At 38.2% G+C, this 18,928-nt stretch overlaps 2 protein-coding genes across 2 annotated transcripts; both read right to left on the bottom strand.

Annotated features, from left to right (window-relative positions):
- Positions 1-8,685: 8,685 nt before the first annotated feature.
- On the bottom strand, positions 8,686-12,021 carry LOC133680444 (protein FAR1-RELATED SEQUENCE 5-like). Its single transcript, XM_062103402.1, has 2 exons — positions 9,314-12,021; positions 8,686-9,084 (listed from the first exon to the last, which is right to left on the bottom strand). Exons 1-2 carry the CDS (start codon positions 11,492-11,494, stop codon positions 8,911-8,913), a joined length of 2,355 nt encoding a protein of 784 aa, XP_061959386.1. The 5' UTR covers positions 11,495-12,021; the 3' UTR covers positions 8,686-8,910.
- A 716-nt stretch (positions 12,022-12,737) lies between these two features.
- On the bottom strand, positions 12,738-17,553 carry LOC133680443 (cellulose synthase-like protein D4). The gene is made up of 6 exons (XM_062103401.1): positions 16,849-17,553; positions 16,376-16,768; positions 15,103-15,907; positions 14,584-14,988; positions 14,128-14,465; positions 12,738-13,964 (listed from the first exon to the last, which is right to left on the bottom strand). The coding sequence occupies exons 1-6, from the start codon at positions 17,319-17,321 to the stop codon at positions 12,998-13,000; spliced, it is 3,381 nt and encodes a 1,126-aa protein (XP_061959385.1). The 5' UTR covers positions 17,322-17,553; the 3' UTR covers positions 12,738-12,997.
- Between the last annotated feature and the right edge of the window lie 1,375 nt (positions 17,554-18,928).

Raw genomic sequence — 18,928 nt, 5'->3', positions numbered from 1 at the left:
TAAGTTTGGGTTCGCATAGGTATGGAACCTTGGAGGGGAACCTTGCCTATGTGCCGGTCATGGATCCGGGACTCGGGTCGTGACACTAATAGAAACATTGCCTTCTCGGTGCCGGGTGAGTCGGTGCCGGGTGAGTAGGCGATTAACATTTTTTGACCATTGTAATTGCCTCCACGCTCTACCAGAATGGTGCAGGAGGCGATGACGTGCCTACACGTGGCACGTGCAGACCTATTTTATTAATTTATTAATATTATAATAATGCAAAGTACTAAACAGATTTTAAAAGCATATGAATATTGTAAAAAAAAATGATTGAAATATGAAAATACCTTTCAAGGCAGCCTTAGACTTTTCAAAGTTAAAAGATAAATATGAAATTTGGTCGTACATAAACTTCTATTTTAAATGTGAATATTTTTTAGACGTGAATATTTTTTGGACTTGAAGGATACAAAATGTTATTTAATTATACAAATCAATTAGTACCTCTACCCTCTGTGGCCTCTGCAGGATAAAGGAATAATAATAATAATAATAATAATAATAATAATAATAATAATAAAACAGAGAGGGCTAGAGGGAGAGAGATCATGGCTGGTAACATTTGTGCATGCCAGGAGGGCTCCATTGTGCACTCTATGCTCTACAAGATGAGAGTTCAGTTGCCCTTTGCCTAGCTTCTGCTCATGAGCTGAAACATTAATCTAAATTTCGTTTCGTAAGATTGCCTGTATATTAGGCTTGATTTCTAGTTTTTGTTTGTCTCGTTATATTATCATACAAAAATAGAAAAAAAATGTCAACATGCTACGTTTGATCCCCAGGAGACAATTTTAAAAGATGTATATACCTGTCTGATTTTTTATGTCCTTGCCATTGACTTGACTTGGCCTTTCTGGTTTTGCGACCGCGCAGTTAATTAGAGCAGAGTGTTCTTGCTGGTATCTATTTTTTTTTTTATCCGTTTCCATAAATGTACAACAGGCTGTGCAAGTGCAGGATCATACTAATCAGACTGTACGTATATCTGAAAGTAAGACTTTACGCGTTGAAATCAAATCAAAATGATCAAATTAGACGTACAAGTCGACGGACAATTACTGCATGGACCAAAAAATTGGGCAAGAAACTAATTAAACAAACAAATGAAACAAGTATTGATAGCTAAAAGTTAATGATCTATGGAGGTCCTGCAGATTGGGCAGGTGAAGTGATCACGCTGTATCCATTTCTCAATGCAATCCATATGGAAGACGTGCGTACACCTTGAGAGTTGGCTCACCTCATCTTCTTTCTCCAACTCCATCAGGCAAATGGAGCAGCATATATCCTTCTCCTGCAACTTTTCATACCTGGAGGGCACTGGCAGAAGCCATACAAATGCCTGAAGACTGGCGAGAATACATCATAACTGGAATCATATCGCTGCCTGCACCTTCCTCAACTGCTACTCTCTCTTTTTTCCCCTCTTATTGAATGGTTGTTTTGTGCATGTGTTGCAGCTTATTGATCAGAGTTTACATCTGCAGGGAAGGGAACCATTCTGTACATATATATAGGCAAGGGGCCGGGTAAGAACAATACAAAAAAAGAAAGGTGTTTGAATTTCTAAGAAGTCCACGCGTTATCATATACATAATCAATACATGTATATTAGATCGATTCATCAATTCATTCATAGATTAATAAATTAATTAGCAGTGCATAAGTAAGTGTGTTCCTTCCAGATAATATCGGAATACGGCGGGGTTGGCGCCGACCCCACATTCTCTCTTAGCCACCCAGTCTTGTGTTATTTTAACACTACTGTGCGTGCTCCTTATAATTTTTTAATATTATGTTAATGTGTTTGTATAGTAGTCATCGTGAATTTTTCTGATCTTCTATGTTTATCAATGGTAAATACGAGCATGGAGGGTTTGATTTCATTCATTTAAAACAATGCAAAGCAACTTTATTGAACAGAGAGATCATGGAAAACAACTTGACTTTATAAGTCGATCTTTTCATACATAAACAATATCTCCAATGAAGGTGTTTTTTGGGGGTCAACTACAACTTGGTCCAACCCAGCAAGGCTCCTACCCTCTCGTCAACCTTGTAATGATTAAATCCTGACATAGGAATGATATTTGAAGTGCTGTGCCAAGCTCAAATTGCTCCGTGCTACTTTATTTGTTTGCATCCATTTGTATTCAAGATTCAGACTCACAAGATTAAGTCGATGTGATTCTTAAAAAAGAAAAACATGGCAAATGATATCCTTAGTTCTTAGACACATATTGTTCGAGATCAATTTCATTTTTGCTTATATTTTCAGATAATGGTCATGTGTACTAGTGCCCCTAGACAGAGGCACCCCGGAGCACTGCATAAGGTGGGCTAGCAGGGGTGGATCGATAATGGAACAGGTGGTGCCCAAAGCCAAGGGGTCCGGTTTGACTTGAGGCAGATGGAGTGGAAAAGGAAAAAAAAAAACAATGCCGACCATATCTGAAAAGATCTTTCACAACATTAGAGTATAAGAACAAGAATTTTGTTGTGGGAAATGCATTCAGACTGCTCATTACAATAACATCCACCCTTTCCTTTCTCTTCCCTTCGATTAAACACTAACCGACCATGTGCTATGCAATGCTTGTGCAGCCCCAATCCCTTCTATTATTATTGTTATTGTTATTCATCACCCTCCATGCTCTCTCTCTCTCTCTCGATTAAACCTTCCTGGCTGGGCTGGGCTGGGCTGGCATTGCCAAAACGTACAGCAACTGCCACACGTAGCAGTGATTCCAAGATATCCACCACCTAGCTGTTCATATGATCTTTACTGCCCACCTAGCAACTCATTTTAACAAACACCACAAGTCATGCTGGAGCGCCGCGGTTAAACAAAGCTTGCGTGGTCTAACCAGTCAAAACGGCAACACAAGGAGCAGTTTTAGCACCCATCTAGACAGGCGCGCTATGCTGCTGGCCTATTCAAATTTTTTCAAGGTAAAAAAATAATTTTCAAATGCCATAACCTGAAATAAATCAGGTTAAATTTATCAAATCATGATAAGATTGGAATAACCTGTAAAAAAAATAAAAAAAAATTATAAAATTCAAGACTTAATAACCTATTATCAAAAATGAAAAAAAATCTAAAAATATAATGCTAAAGAAGCAAACTCGAGTCAACTTGGTCTAACTTGATAAACCTATAACCTACGATATAAAATGAGGAAAAAAGAAAAAAGAAATTCAAAAGAAGCACCTAACAAACAAAACAAAGTTCAACACAAAAAAAAACTTCAAAAAAACTCCAAGCTAACCTGAGTTAACTTTACTAACCCGTCATTATTGCGATGTCGCGGTCACACAAATTAATTACCCTAACTTAAAACACAACACACAAGATAGTATAGAGCAAGTAAGGGGTCGATCCCACGAGGAAGGTTGAAGTCAGATTTTTATACTAGATGATATGTAATTTGGGGCGGGCGGGTGGGGCGGGGGTTGGACGTTATCTAGACTAAAGTAAAAGAAAACAAAACACTATGAAACGAAATTTAATAAAATCAGAAAATTATCAAAAGAACAAACATTGGTCACTAGCACACATCCACTTACAAAAATCAGAACTGATCATGGAAACAAAACATCAATTTATATTCTGAATATTTATCTCTTCTTAACATTGGTTAGTTAACGGATCCGCCATATAACTAACCCTAACCATCAAACAACCACAGTGTCTTCACTAGTAATTTAATTCAATAGTAGTCTTAAGAACTAGATAAATTGATTAATCAAGAAACCATAAATGTCTGCAGTCTATATTTGATTTGATTGAATGTTCTCCCTAAGATTAATAATGTAGATTCGTCACAATTATTAAATTCAGTTGCTTCACAAGTTCATATACCACAACTCCGGTTTTGATATCAAATTTAGCAATAAATTGTCTACAATAATAACTTAGAGTCCGCTCTAGCAATTAAAATAAACAATCATAGGAAAAATAAGCATAGGAGAACAAACATATTCATCATATAAACTGAAAAGAAAAGGTAAAATAAATCTCACAGTTCTTGAAATCCAAAGATTTCCGTGTCATTGCAACCAAGAAAATGAGTTTAGCCTTGCATGTTTGTTGAACAACTAATCAAAATGAGGAATGCATGATTTCGGGTTTCTTAGAGGAGGGGGGCGTTTTTCTCCTCTTGGCTGGCTGCCCCCCTTCTATTCTCTCATTCTTTTTATATCCTAAGAAACCCTAGTCTCTATTTTACAAAATAGTCCTCCCTTAAGTAGATAGTTTACATTTAAGTACTTCAATAACTATTTTCCTAGAAAAGGAGAAATAGCCTTGCATGAAATCTTCAAGCTTTGACTTAGAGGAGCTAAATTGCTCGTATAAAAACTTGGATATCAGTTTAGATGCTTCAGAATGTAATTTGGACTCGTTTCTTCACAAAACCTGTTTGCTGACAGAATTCAGTTGCCATCTTTGAAAACTCATATCTCCCTCATATGACATCTTTTTTTTCTTAAATTTTGAATTTTTATAGGCCTTTTAGTCAGGAATCCAACAAAATTGAGTTTGCATCAATTGGACTTCTGTAGCTCCAGATATTCAAGTCAGAATGGTCAAAGGTCAACATCGGCAAATTGCGAGGTTTGACTTTGGAAGCTGCGATTTCCATGCTCTTCCATATTTTATTTTCTTGCCTTAGATTTCTAGAAAAGTATGGATGTTAGATTTTTAATGCCACTGAAATCACTTTATTTTGACCCCTAGAGCTCACGCTCTGCACAAAACATTGACTAAAAGTCAAATCTATCAATTACTTTCAATTTACTCCTTTTTCCATCTTTCATCAAAAAATGCCTTCAAAACATAAAATATCAAAGTATTTTATATATAAAACATAGGCAAAACACTAGTTAAATGTGGGTGAAACTATCGAATAATTTGGTTGCATCAACCATCGTAATAACCAAACAAAAAGAAAACCAAAAAAATAACAAAGCTAAAAGGCAAGTTATTCCATGCAAAACGATGAAATAAAAAAAAAAGCCATAAAAAATTGAGGAAAAAAATCAGACCTCTAAAAGAAGCATTTGGCAAAAAATACCAAAGTTAAATAAAAAAAACTTTGCCCCGTTTGTTTGCTGAAAAGTAGTTTCCTTTTGGAAAGTGAATTATGGGGAAAGTGAATTCCGGAAAAGTAAATTCCGAGAAAGTATTTTCCGATGTTTGGTGATGTAATTGAAAATAAGTTGGAAAACACTTTCCAGTGTTTGGTTATATTATGGAAAATGAGTTGAAAAATAACTTATTAATGTTTTATTTTTTCAAGTTTATTAAAATAATGAGAAACAAATCTTACAAATTAAAAAAGTTGAATGGGAATGAAATTGAAAAAAAATATAATTTCATAAATTATCTCAAATAAAATAAATAATAATCAAAATAATAGAGATCAAATAAAAAATAAAAAAATTAAAAGATGAAGAAATTAAAATAATAATAATTAACATTTCATAAATTATTTCAAATAAAATAAGTAACAATCAAAAGAATGAGGATTAAATTTGATAGATAAAAAATTTCAATAAAAAAATGATAAGGAAAAAGCAAATAACAATTATAAAAATAAAGACCAAAGTTAATATAAAAATTAATTTTTAAGAGATGAAATTAAAAAATAAATATTCAAAAAAATATATATATAACAATCAAAAGTTTGAGGATCAAATTTGATATAATCAGCAAATAATGACATTTCTAAATTTTTCACAACTTTCAGAAAGTGTTTTCCGCCCAAAATTTCTAGGAAAACACTTTCCTGAAAACCAAGCCAAATTTTCCTTTGACTGGAAAGTGTTTTCCGTTGACCAACTTTTTTAATGGCAAACAAACACATGAAAGTTTGAAAAGTGTTTTTCCGGAAATCATTTTCCGAAAAACAAACACAACCTTAGTAAGAAAATGAAAGTTAACTCAGGTTAACTTTACCACCCCCACTAGGGATAACCCATCATGCGTGCATTTGTTTTTAAATAATATTTCATAAAACACGTTCAAGGGTCAATAATTCAATGACAAAGGATAAAATCAATTTTTTTTTTAAAAAAAATCAAGTTAATCCAGGCTAACTCAATCAACTTTCGATCTGAGATATGAGATAGTGATAAGCCAATAAAAAAAAAGTAGAATAAATTAAGAAGCTCAAAGCCTAATAATTCAATGTTAAATGATGAAAATGAAAAAAAAATAATTAAAAAAAAACCTTAAAAAAATCAAATTAAGAGATTCAAAATATATATCTCTTTTTCATTGTTTGCCGTACAGTACAGTACTTAATGGAAAGGAAAAGAAAAGAAGGTTGTCGAAGGTAGATTATATTCCAAGGAAAAGTGTACTTGCTAGTCGGTACCGAGGGCCCCAACCCCGAGCCTTGGCACTTTTAATGTCATTTCATGAGAGAAATTAAGAGGAGGAGGAGGAGAGGACCACGTAGACAGGATTTCTCCATGACGCTTAAATTTCTTTTCCTCTTTTATTTCCCTTTTGACCGTTGAATTGATAGGGGTGATTATTATTATTATTATTATTTTATTTGGTTTTCATTAAAAAAAAAATAATTAAACTGAATTTTTTAAAAAAAAACTGAAATCGATTCAAACCAATCGGTTCAGTTCAGTTTTTTAGAATAAAAACTGGTTCAAACCGGTTTGGCTAAGTTTTGGCTCGGTTTTTTTCGTTTTAAATCAGTTTTTTCAGTTTGGCTTGATTTTGGCTCGGTTTTTCTAGTTTGACTTGGGGTTTTTCAGGTTTGGCTTGGTTTTTTTTGTTTTTTTCCTGTTTGGGTTCGGTTCGATTTTTCAGTTTCAGGTTTATAAAACAGAATTGACCGGTTTTTAAAAATTTTAATTGGTTTAATCAGGTTTTTTTTACAATTTGATTTTTTTTTATTTTTCTTGATTTAATTAATTTTTTAATTTTTTTCCACACTTCTAGAATTGATTGCCTCCTCCAGACAAAGATATCCAAAGGAAATTAAACAATCGTAGGTAGCAAGACAGACGAGATCCCTCGAGCATCTTCGCTTTCTAATTCTAATTTCTAGGAGAGGAAGATTTACAAGAAGTGTGGATTAATTAATTCATTTAGGATAGGTCTTTGTAAGTGGGATAAGTGCCATTCCAGCCCATGCCCAGCAGAGCCTGTACCTTTTGAAGGCCCAAAGTGATATTTCGCTTTGATCGGCTTCCTTCCCCTTATATCTGGAGTGGACTCAACCTCTCAAACTACATCTTGGGCCGGCTCTAATATTTCTAAAGCCCATACTCTCACATGGGCCACCGTTCTGAAGAAGCGAGTGCGACTCTGACCCGCTCTGCTTCTTCTACGTTTGTGTTTGAAAATTGCCGTCTATGTGAAAATCTATCACTTGCAGGCCGCATCACTCTTTGCAAATCCGTGCTCATGACTGTTCCGCTTTATCCGATGCAATCCATTTTACTGCCAAAATCCATCTTCCATGAGATTGAGAAGATATGTCGTCGATTCATTTGGGCAGATTATGAAGCAGTAAAAAGGTTCACTTGATTAAGTGGAAGAAAATATGTCAGCCGAGATTGGAGGGGGGGTAGGAATGCGAGATATGCATTGCATGAATAAGGCTTCTGTCATGAAACGAGGGTGGAGCATTATGAATGACATGAATGGTCTTTGGACTTGTGTTCTTCGATGCATGTATGGCTGGTCACAGGAATGTACATCTGATCCCAAGGCTAAGGGCAAAGATTCCCCTTTGTGGAAAGCAATCTATAAGGTCTGGTCGCAGGTGAGGGCAGGAACAATGTGGTCTGTAGGGAATGGAAGGAAAGTCCTCTTTTGGAATTGAAAGACGTGTGGCTTGATGGTTATGGGGCTCTAAGTCATCATACAACTCACGAACTGTCAGAAGCAGAGGGGAATGCGACCGTAGCGGACATGGTAAATGAGGGAAATCATTGGAAGTGGGAGCTTTTTGCTCATCTTCTCCCGGTGCAAGTAGTTTTGGTTTTAGCAAGCCATTCACCTCCTAGTAATGAACTGGAGGGAGATGCATCGTATTGGAGACACTCTTCTAGTGGACAATTCACAACCAAATCTGTTTATTTGTTTCAGGTGAGGGATGCTAACTCCCTATGGAACCGATATGGAGGCTGATTTGGCGTTGGAAAGGGCCTGAGAGAATCAGAAACTTCTTGTGGCTGGTGGCTCATAACAAATTGCTGACTAATGATCAAAGAGTAGCTAGGCATCTGACTGGTAATTCTTGCTGCCATCTTAATTTGCCCTTCAGTCAGGGAGGACACCATGCATGTGTTGAGAGATTGCTTTGTAGCACGTAGCACATGGACTTCACTCCTAAAGCCACAGTACAGGAGGGGGTTTTTTAATTCAGAGATTGACCTGTTAATTTTTCTGTGATTGTGTATGCATAAAGCAGTATTCCGAAAGAAGCCGGACAGAGTGAACAGGCACGCAGTGTTGTAAATAAAGACACTAAAAACCAATGAACGATGCACTTCAGAGAGAGCAAAGATCGATCCTGCATGTATTTCATGGTGCAGCTGAGAGATACTGGGAAAACAAATTCTCTAAATATATTACACAACTTTTGGCCATGCATCTGCCTAAAATTGAAGAAATCATTGCTTCCTCGTATAGATCTAAAGACAATAAGTGCACTGTACAAGAGAAGATAAATTGAAAGCTTTCACAATCTCTAAAGCACTGACAAGGTCAAAATCAACCTCATCCACAGAGCACCAATGAAGTACTTGGACTTTCAATTGATTGGGAGGAGAAAGAAAAAAAAGGAAGAGATTACAAACGAAACTACATGGTAAAGTTCTATTGCACCTTCAGATGCTGTCTTTCATACTAATCTTTATGCTTTGTACTTTAATTGACAACTGTAGCTTATGATCATCAATATCTTTTAAAACTGAAAGGAGGTTAGCTCGGTATACCTCACACTTTCGATTTGCATGCTCCAGTTCATCTCTAAGTTCTTGGATTTTCTTATCCGTATCCTTCTGCAAAATAGCAACAATAAGAAGACAGTTGAAAACAGGCCTAAGATCATCATAATACAGATATCTTGTTGCACTGCCATATAAGAAATGCGAGCACTAACTGACATGCAGAGGATCTCAAAAGAAAACCTACAATGCATCTGTAGGAATAAATGAAATCAATTGACATCATGTGATTGCAAGAAAATGGATGAAACATGAAGCGTGGTAAATGGAAAATGATTCTAACCTCCGACAAAATTTGGCCAGAGCTCCCCAGATGATTACCACTGGTATAATTAGCCCTAATCCCATTGCTTGCCATGTCCCCTCTATTCCGGCTATTCACAACACTAGTTCTCCCCTCATTCTTTGTTGCCAGTGCAACTCTTGTTGTGGCCTCTTGCAGAGCAACCATTGCCACATTGTAAGTGTCTAGGGACTTGGATCCTTCGTCTACAAATTTGAAAGCCTCATGGCGTAGGGTGTTATATCGAACAGTATGAGATTCGAGATAGCCATTATATACATCAGAGGGGTGTTCTTCCAATATGACATTGCTCTTGGCATTTCTTGTCCATCGTTTCAAAATGTAATGTGATGGGAGGGTAAGCACATTGGTGACTCTAAAGACTGCCAGCACATGTCTGCATAGAAGGCCAGAGAACTCAAACATCTGGCAGCTACATCGCGCCTTCATCTCCAAAACATTGAATTTAACATAGTAAGCTTTATGATCTTCCCCAAACTTCGCAACTTGGTACATAATGCTCTCCCCATCATCTTCTGCTTTGGATGCCATGAAAGTTAGCGTCCCAACTAGCTCCTCTTGAAATCTTGCAAACAATTTTCTAGTGTACTGCCCGGATGCTTGTTTCTCCATTGGAGATGGGGTCTTCAAAACTGGGTTTGTGTTCATCGTATCATAATCTGCTTTTACTTCTTTTTCATTTCGACTCTCTATAGCTTTCTCATACAGCTTAAAGAAATGGCTCAGATTGGTTGAAGCATTCACGTAACCATCAAAGTATGAGTTCATGCTATCACTTCGCTGAGTTATAGACATCTCTGCAAAAAAAGCATCCCGCAGATACACAGGGACCCACTGCCTGCGATCAGAATATATCGTTTGAAGCCACTCATGATGCCGGAGTTCATATCTATCAACAAGCGACAACCAGCAGGATTCAAATTCCTCAATCGACTCGGTGAGGTTAACACATTTATGAAAATCTGCCTCAAAACTTGGATGTTTGAGTAACACATGGGACAACTTCTCCTGGCATTTCTTGAAGATATGCCATTTGCAAAAGCGATGTCGAGTCTCGGGGAAGACCTGCATGATGGCTGAACTTATTACTGCATCATGATCGGTGGTGATCGACACTGGATGATGGCCTGACATTGCCGTGAGCCACGTCTGAAATAGCCAAATAAATGATGCTTCGGTCTCATTCAATAAGAAAGCACAACCAAACAAAACAGGCTGTCCATGATGGTTAACACCAGTTAAGGGTGCAAAGGGCAAGCGATACCTGTTGGACCTGTAGGTGGTGTCAAACGTAACAGTGTCTCCAAAATAACTGTAGTTTTCCCTAGCTCTTGGATCAGACCAGAACACATTGCCCGTGAACTGGTCATCACCCCCCTGGAGAGCATAAAAGAAATTGGGGTTCTCATTGTGCATTTGCCTCAAATAATCCAAAAGGAGCTGGATGTCTCCTTCCATGCTCTTCATACGATTGTTCCTCATGTAGTTCCTGCAATCAACCTCTGTAAATCCAACTTTGCTAATTCCACCATACTCCTTAATCAAGGCAGACATAATCCTACGAGGGCCCATTCCCGCAGCCTGCAATGTATCGATCAAAGTCTTAGCAGGGCCAGATATTTGCCTGTGTGAACGGAGGCAATGCACCTGATCAAGAGGGACCAACTCATGATTATGTCCCCTAACAAAACCGGAGACAACCCATTTGCCAGAATCCTGCATTTTGACAGACAAAGAAGCTTTGCAACCAACTCGAGTAATAACACGGGGACGCTTGATCTCTCTATCCTTAGTACGCTTCTCATTCAAATTCCTAAAACCCTCTTTGGCACACACAAATTGTCTCTGAATAATAGCTCCATCACGCCTAGAACGGCGGGACGAGCTGACACGGGTACTAAAGCCAACACGCCTAGCATAAGAATTGTAAAAGGCCTTGGCAGCCTCTTCAGACTCGAATTCCATGCTCTCATAAGGCTCAAGATCCAAAAGATCACCCTCAGGAAGGTAAATTTGAGTAGGAGGAGTGGAGGTGGAGCTGGGAAGAGGAAGAGGAAGGGGAGGAGTGGAAGGCAAGTCGTCATCAATATCAATGTCAACAGCATCATCATCAGCACCACTTCCTAAACCTATATCGAATTCAAGCACCTCGTTTTCCATCTCCAATTCAATTCAATTATTTTTTTAATGTAATAAAAATTAAACTGACATGTACATATATCAGTCTGCTCCACTTAATAAAAAAAGAAATGAAGTAGTGGCAGTAGAATATAAGGAAATCAGAAACAAGTGGTAAAAAAGGAAACAACTGACCCTCACATAGAAACTGCTATTGATACTGATACTGATACGGAAACAGATACAGAAACAGCTCCAACTTTATTTCTTTTCTTCTGTTTTGAATGGGAAATACAGAGGGACGGAGGGAGGGGGAGTTTTCTAGGGTTTCGGCAACCCTAGAAGAAGGAAAGAGTTGTGAACCTTTTTTATTATATTGTTATTGATAATTGGTAATTAGGAAATTGTCATTGTTGTCGTTTAGGGTCAGTATGATGATTCAAAAAAAAAAAAAAAGAGTATTAGAAGAAAGAAAAGGAGGAGAGAAATGGTAGTTTATTGAGGGGATTAAGAGGGAGGGAGGGAGGGAGGATGGGAGGGACGGGAGGGAGAAGGAGGGATGTGCTATTCTACTGCGCTATCCATTTTGATAGCTTGAACCTTGAACAAGGGCTGTTTGATGATGAGTAGAGATTTATTATTTATTTTTGATCTAATGCAAGGGTGATGATGGGCCTTTTAATTACTCAGGACGGATGGAATGTGTCCAGGCCTAAACCCTAAACCCAAAAAAAATTATCAAATTAATGGAATGAAATACTCCATAAAAAAACTTCATGGGGGCCAGTTTGCCGGACAGTGCCATCAGCCGACGATCTGCGCTGCCTTTTTTTTACCTTAACAAAACAAATTACAAGTCAGTTGAGCAGTCACTCTCCTCCTCTTCTCTTCTCTCCTCCCCTACCGCCACCACCTCTCTCACTCTCTAGAAACAAAAGAAGAAAAACAAAGTCTGGATAGGAGGTGACTTGAGCCATCAGATCAGTAGAATTCGGATTTGGCTGTCACTTGAGCACACAGGGAAGAGATTTCCATGTCATCTTGCTCCCAAGATATGAAAGAAAGTTCTTAGGATCATGTCAAAACTCTGATTTTGTAGTGTAATTTGTTAAGTCACATTCACAGTTGAGCTTAGAGATCTAAATGGACAAGTTTATTTACGCTTGCTTTATTCTGCAATTAAGTAGCATAAATCATCAAAATTGCATCATGCAAAGGGATGGATTCATTCACATGGGGACAGAGTTATGGAGGATTAGAAAACTACGCTTTTTTTTCTACTGAATTCTCGCGAAAATATTTCTGGGATTATTATCAATATTTGACCTTAAGTTTACAGATTTTTCAGCATCCATCCATTCCTTCGTTACAGGTTACCTATGACCTTCCTAGTTTACAAGTCTTTTAGGAAATTACATGAAGAAAATACAAAAGGTGCAAAATCTCGTTCTATCTTTTAGTTTCTTGAACCGACTTGGATCTTGCAAGTGGTACAGTTCAGTAATTTAAGATTCTTGCATCTGGTGTTCACTCAACCTGAGGCGCTCAAGGGAACTGAAACCCTCCCCCAACTCCGTCAGCTGTTGCATTTGGCTTTTGTGGGCTAATGGCAATCCATAGCAAAGAGATTATTATGGCAATGAGACCGGACCAAACGAACACAATGGTTGGGGTCTTTCCTCTTCTCCCCATCAAGCCCTTGGCAAAAGGATACAAATGAGCCAACACCCAGAAACTAAAGAAAGCTCCACCAACAAACTTACTCCACTGCGGAACTGTGCTATAAATCGTCCTTATAAAAGCAAAGGCCATGGCAATTATGTTTGTCATGGCAATAACAATGGGCATAATCATCAAAGATGTCCACTTTACAAGATACAAGTCTGCATAGATATCGTCAACTTCATCTCCTGCAGACTTGGAAGTCAATGTGAAAGATATCTCAATTCCTGCAATCACCTTGAGAAGGCCTTGCATGACAGCAGCAAAGTGGGCACTGGTTCCAGAGATAAGCCAGAACTGTTCGTTCCTCCACCACTCTTCCAACTCTATACCAGACCATTTCACCTCTAGAATAGCCAGAACGACGAGGCAAATAGTTATGAGTAGCAAGTAGATTAAAAATGCAACGTCCAGAGTTTGGACAATGAAGTATCCGGAAAAAAGTGAGAGTGCAGGGAGAAAGCAATAGACGATCAAGAAAATCGAGGTGAATGGGTAGATGCCAACATTAAGATAAGCAAAGCGCTGGAGAAGTTTGAGACGCCTACTGGCCAAAAAGGCATTGTTTCTGGAGAAGAAAATCTCAACAGAGCCAGTAGCCCAACGAAGCACCTGGTGAAGACGGTCAGTGAGGTTAATTGGAGCTGAGCCACGAAATGCATCGCGCTTGGTTATGCAATAGACAGAGCGCCAGCCACGGTTGTGCATTCTATAGCCTGTCACAACATCTTCCGTGACTGAACCATAAATCCAACCCACTCTGTCCCCCCATTCAGTCTTGTCCTCATACCTAATATACACCAGCAAATAATAATAAGATAGAAGGTGAATATCTTGTAATCTATAGATATCTCTTGTTGTTGAGAACCAAATAAACAGTCACAGGCACAGATAATGTTGTAATCGATAGCTAGAGTTGATTGATCATTGATGAAATGAAAAGTTTATGATACCAGCAAGAAATGACAGACACAGCTTCAGCAACTGTAGTAGCATCAAGTGGTTCACGAGGGACCCTCAAAGCACCAGGAGGACGGCCATACTTGACAGCAGGATGATCAGCTAGCGGCCGGCCTTGGAACTCGGCAATAGGAATAGATTCAGCCAGCAATGTAGAATTCCCAAACCGCTTGGGTAGCAGATTGAAATCAAGATCAGGATCAAATTCGGAAGTTGCTAAGGGAAGCGTCTCTGAATCTTTCTTTTGCTCCGTCTTGTTTGTATTGGGTGGATCAAATCCGTATAAAGCAAATCTTCTAAACATGCAACCCGTTCCAACATAAACCGGGCCCTGTAATGCATAGATTCATGTAAGATCAATCCATCGCTGTTAATGTGTGTTTTCTTGTGATTAAAAATGGCAATAATTATATATATTAGTCTTAATTATTTCGTTAATTCTCAAGTACCTGAACACCATCAAGGGCACGCATGTTTCCATCAAAAAACACAGTATTGCGATTAGCATATCTATCATTAGGATCAATGCCTTCAAATCTCTGAGGGAACTGTATATAGCAGATATTTTCACCTCCTCTGTCCATCATGAAGCACATTCCTTCCCTGATAGCTTTGCAGTTGTAGATGTAGTGATCGCAATCTAAGTTGAGAATGAATGGACCATTGGATAGAACGGCAGATGCTCTTACAAGAGCATTCATGGCACCAGCTTTTTTGTTATGGTCATAACCTGGCCTCTTTTCTCGTGAGACGTACACAAACATAGGTAGACGTATATCCACATCTGTGAAGTCTATCATCTTATCATCCGTTCCTCCCATCAGTGGGTCAGGGCTAGGAGGCTTCAACATCACCTGCATCCACATGATCACAAATTAACATTATATACATATATATTATTGTCAAATTATTTAGAAGACAGGTTTATGATCGAGGAAATACAAAATGATCACGAAGTAGTTTAGTACCTGAAGAATTCCAGCATGGTCACCTTTGGAATGTTCGGCAGCTGGGGACGCCCAAGTTCCAGGCCAATGGGTGCCATCAGCCATCCATGTAGCTTTCGGGACCTTTATTGGCTCCAAAGGATCACCTCCACTCTCCCTTATGTGCTTCAACATCTTCATTTCCTCCCTTGCATTGAAAGCATCCGATCTCCTCCTTATAGAATCTGGAAGCCCATTGATCCTCACCTTGAATTCATCGTACTCCCTTTTCATCTTCCTTCTATCTTTGACAAAATCAGGCCTGCTCTTGTTCTTAGTTGGATCAACTTTTAGGTTGAAGTAGGTTTCAGGATTCCTTGGCTCAATATTATGTTTTCGACAGAATGGAACCCACAAATCAGCAAAGCTTGCTGCCTCGGCCATTGCCTCAAAAGTGAGGAGCGCACCTCCATCATCTGAGATATAGCATGCCACCTTCTCTACAGGATAATCCACAGAGAGAATGGAAAGGATAGTGTTGGCTGTGACAAGTGGTGGCTCTTTATCAGGATCAGCAGTGGACACAAAGAGGTCAACACCAGGGAGATCAGATCGGCCACTGGGATTGGAAGGCGATGGCATGTCAAACTTGTCACGGAGGACCTCAAGATCAGTGGACCGGTTCATGGGATGAAGTTTGGGAATTATATCCAGGATCCACGAGAAAGCAAACCACACTTCACAAACCACTGACATACCCCACAACCATCTTGCATCATCATTTGGATTCACTATTCGCCAATGCAAGAAGAAAGCCAGCACCACCATTCGAATTAAAATCAGCAACCTGCAAATGTGTATATATATATACACATAAGGAAATGTTGTACTAGCCTACCATTTTATCATTTTCATTTGTATTTGTATAATTCAGAAATGTTATGGAAAATGCCAAGATTTATGGATTATTTCCCGTGTGTTTAGTCTAAATATTCCATATCCTAATATATAGTTCTCCAGCTGCCACCACGGATGACAGCTTTATTTGGGCCTCGGAAAGCTGGATGGTTCCCTTTGGAAGCAATTTAGTATGGGATCATAACTATGGGGCTGCACTTGCATTACAAACTCAGTAAGAAACCACAGAACAGCACATGCCCCGTTTCTATAATAACTCCTTTTTATAGCAGTTCATACTAGTTTCCTCTAAATTAACTGGGACATTTTAGTCTTCAATTAATGTTGCAATTGTTAATTATAAGAGCAGTTTATAGTGAATTTATCCAAAACCAAGACAAAGATAGATGTAAGTTACCTGTAAGGGCTGATAACGGCTTGGGAGATAGGCTGTTCGCGACTGAGGGGCTTCCAAGGCTTATCCATATTTTCTAGGACGCCGCCCGGAAACTCTTCATCGCCATCATCGCCATACATGTCGTCTTGGGGCCAAAAGGCATTCCCATATCCGTAAGTACCTTGTGTCTCAAACAACCACCTGTTGTGATCGAAATCTCCATTTTGGTTTCTCTTCATCATTGTCATGTTATTGTGATCACCACCTTTACTTGGAGGTGGCAATGGCAGCGCTCCACTGGAAAAATTTGGTATTTCATCATCGTAATCACCCACCTTGTACTGTTCCTTGCAACCTGGACACAAACCGGTTTCTTTTTGGGCGTCCATGTAGCAATCCCTGCAAATTTTGAGCCTGCAAAGAAAAATTAATTAATTAAGTATGTTTCTGTAATTATGTCAAAACATGCATGCATGCTTGATGATTAATTATACCTGCATTCACAAGGTATGACATCATTTCCTCTCTCATCCTTCATGATCATGCCATCACAAGCAGGCATTGCACACGAAGAGCCCTTGGATCCAGCCATCTGAGGATGAGACACCTCCGATTCTATCACCTTGTCCATGAGATGGGCACGCGTAACGCTATTGAACCCGCCTGTAAAAAGAGAATTGGAAACGTATTGCTCTTCGGTCTTGACTGCCACGGACGTGTCCATTGGCTGATTGTCGGGTGTGAGAGGAATCTGCACCGTATAGTTCATGTAATCCCCACCGGATAGTTCTCCAGAAATATCAATGTCATCTCTTGATAGACTAACATAGCGACCGCTTGAAGTTCGTCTAGCGAACTTGACAGTTTGGCTGTTGGAACCACGATTTCCCTGCTGGGAGCTGCTGTTGTTAGTGCTTACTGGGCTACGTATGGCCTTCTTAGATGGTTGGGAAGATAGAGATGCCATTAAAACCAATTAAATAATATTAGGCTGCTGCTGCTGCTGCTTGCTTGTTTAATGTTTCTTGACTAATAACCTAATCGATGACACAATAAAAACGCACCATAACAACATTTGCGCCTCATCATCATCATGAATTTCTTGTATGAATGTATGTAATCATAGAAAAACTCACCAGAGAAATGAAAAGCCAAAGAGAAGAAGAAATTAAATCTTGGATTGGAGAGAATATATTGGTTTGAAAGAGGATATATACATATTTATATACGTACCTTTATAATTGCGTGCTAACAACTTATACGTACCTACTTAATTAGTGTGCGATGAGTTGAAGGGAATTAAGACAGAAAAGAAAGAGATGATGAGATGAGAGTAAAGGAATTGAAGGTTGAACAAGGATTAATGCATGGTTAAAGGTGGGTGGGAGGCACGTCGGAGTGATGAATATGCATGATAAGAAAATAATCGGAAGCTAGAGAGGAGGTGGAGGCGGGATTTATTGTCAGCGACAAAGTCTAAATATTATATTAAAATACTATGGATGAAGGAATAGGAAGGGATAGCAAGCAAGTAGTAGTGCAGGCACGCTTCAGCACACCCCCCTCCCCTCTCTCTTCCACGTTCATTTATATAATCACTCCTACATATGTATTTATTTTGTCGTAAATTAGGGTTTTGTTTACAAGGTCATATGTATATCAATAATTATGACAAGCCATTTGGTTTGTTGAAGGATTTATTAATTATATGCCTCATTGATTCATTTTTAATCCACATCCAAGAAATAAGCCTATTTCTTGCTAGCACACTCTTAAGTTAATTAATTATCAAGTGTTTTGTCACACGACCTGAATTTTAAATATATGATCAGCACATAGACAAGGTCTCTTTTTAGATTTTCATATTAATACGAATGCAAATTTACATACAAATTTTTTCACCTATATAAATAATACAAAGTTCTACGTAATATGATAACATAACTATATATAAAGGAAAAATATTAATCACAACAAAAGAAGTAGATTCTGAAAGTCCAATAAAAATGACCTGCCAACAAGTTATGAGCCTTAAAAAAAATGAGAGAGTGAATTCAATAACTCAATGACTTGATAACATTCAATATATACACACGAGATACGACAACAATGAGAAACACACACACACACACACACACACACACACACACACAAATATGACTTTAGGTTCTTACATGAAAGTTTCTCAAATAGATCATAACAAGAATAACATAAGGTGAGGATCGTCAAAAAATCAAAATACAATGAGCATGACGCTCTGTACAGTGAGATGATCAGTCATCACAGGTTGGTGACTCCCCTGACCAACTAGGGTTCAGATATAATGTGTACTAAGACTAACATTGCCCTGTTAGTATGGTATTCAAACTGGCATACCATAGATTCATATCATAATCCAACAAACAAATTCATATCTCAATGCTCAACTCATGACATCAATCAAATAAGAAACTATCAATTCAGAAGTATATAAGGGTTCATATTAAAGATTTAGTTTCAATAAGTGATCATGCTTAATTATAAATAATAAATAAATAACAATATAAGAATTACCAAGAAGCACTACCAGTTCCA

Source organism: Populus nigra, chromosome 19 (genome assembly GCF_951802175.1).
Source record: "Populus nigra chromosome 19, ddPopNigr1.1, whole genome shotgun sequence".
Classification (NCBI taxonomy): Eukaryota; Viridiplantae; Streptophyta; class Magnoliopsida; order Malpighiales; family Salicaceae; genus Populus; species Populus nigra.
The sequence above is the reverse complement of the archived record's forward strand: the minus strand, read 5'-3'. Positions and strand labels throughout refer to the sequence as shown.